This window comes from Vipera ursinii (genome assembly GCF_947247035.1).
Source record: "Vipera ursinii genome assembly, chromosome: 2".
Taxonomy (NCBI): Eukaryota; Metazoa; Chordata; class Lepidosauria; order Squamata; family Viperidae; genus Vipera; species Vipera ursinii.
The window spans coordinates 288,165,374-288,166,904 of record NC_139513.1 but is presented as its reverse complement, the minus strand read 5'-3'; the positions used below and the strand labels follow the sequence as shown (position 1 = coordinate 288,166,904).

Genomic DNA, 1,531 nt, shown 5'->3' with positions numbered 1-1,531 from the left:
CTCTCCTGCCCTTGGTCTGCCAGTCCTCTTCCCCTACTCAGTGAGAGTGTGTGTGTTTGTGTGTGTGTGTGAGAGAGAGAGAGAGAGAAAGAGAGAGAGAGCTAGCTGTTGCTTTCTGCTTTCTGCTGCTTCCTGCGGAGACGCAGCAAAGGCAGGAGCATCGCCCAATAAGCTTGTCAGCTTGTCGGAGAACAGCGTGAGGCCACTCTCTTTTTTACACACACACACACACACAGAGACAGAAGGGAAGTGCAAGTGCCTCTCTCTGTCTCTCTCTCTCTCTGCAAATGGTGGAGGATGACTGGGAGCCACAAGAGAAGGTTGAAAGAGCCGCCAACCGGCTCTCTCTTAAATAGCTTGTAGTTGGCTAATGAAATAACGCACTGCCTTCCTTAATGTTTTCTTCCTCTTTCTCTCACTCAGTACTGGAGAAAATGAGACCTCGCCACTTTTGAAGGCAAGCATTCACACACAGGTGCTCCGCGGAACCGCTGAAGATAGCATCAAACCAGGATGTCACTTTTCTTCCTTGGATAATCAGTTTATCAAGAATTGCCATTCCGAACCGGGCCAAGGGTGTTGCATGTTCTTCCTTCTTGGTTATCAGCCGTAGTTTGGCAAAACCACAATAACAAGAAGAAAATCAACGTCTTGCGGTTTTTGAAGGACATCCGGGCGCCTCTTATTGTGGTTGGTTTGGACAAAAAGCCTGAAATGTCTCCTTGCACTTAACCTGGACTTGATGGCCCTTTTAGAAGAACACAACTATGGAAAGATACCTGCGGCCAAAGCTTATGAACTTGGGACTGATGTTTGGGGTCCCAGCTAAGTTGGACCTTCCTTTTAGAGTAGGTTAATTCCTACAGATTGCTTTTTTTTTTAGAAAACAGGATCCTAACAAGCTCTCAGCAGATCTGGACCTTAGAACAAAGCAAAGTCCTCACAAGACATGAGTGATGGACTTCAAATGCCTGATGGGGGAGAGAGCAAAAGTTTTCACTTTCCATAGAAAAAGATAATGTACATTGACTACATATGCCAAATCTAATAAAATGTCTTTGGCGAAATCTTAAGTTCTCTTTAGTAAAGCTTCTTCGGTTTTCTTCTTCTGCTATCCGCACCCTTACATCCAAAATCTTTTATTTATTTATTTTAATTGATTTATTTCTAGCAGTTTCTGTTCCAGATTGACACACTTCAGCTTGATGTGACTGTCTGCAAAACTAGGATCTTTTAACCTCTTAGGCTAATATGCTGAAATTGGGTTACTTGATGATGGATCTTCAGATACCACTGGACTCTTACAGAAAAGAATGAAGGTAGTCTTTATTCAATCAATCAGAATAGAGTTGGAAGGGACCTTGGAGATCTTCTAGTCCAACCCCCTGCTCTGTTCCGTTCCAGCCTACGACCGGCCCTGTTTGTGTGTCAGGAACAACCCCTTTTTTTTCCTTTTTACAGTCAATAGGCTGGAAAAACCCAACCCAAATTTATTTACAGTTCAAACAAAAAAGCAACAGAATGTTTCCTT

The 1,531-nt window shown here is 43.4% G+C and overlaps 1 protein-coding gene across 5 annotated transcripts in view; it reads left to right on the top strand.

Moving 5' to 3' along the window:
- Window positions 1-1,073, top strand: part of PIK3C3 (phosphatidylinositol 3-kinase catalytic subunit type 3) — a 128,709-nt gene extending 127,636 nt beyond the window's left edge. For all 5 annotated transcript variants that reach the window (XR_014491469.1, XM_083354830.1, XM_083354831.1 and 2 more), the window contains one exon: window positions 424-1,073. Coding sequence is in view for 4 of the 5 variants with exons in the window: in XM_083354830.1 (XP_083210956.1) it covers window positions 424-438 (15 nt within the window). In the remaining variant the exon portion in view is untranslated. The remainder of the gene's footprint in view (window positions 1-423) is intronic.
- Window positions 1,074-1,531: the final 458 nt, after the last annotated feature.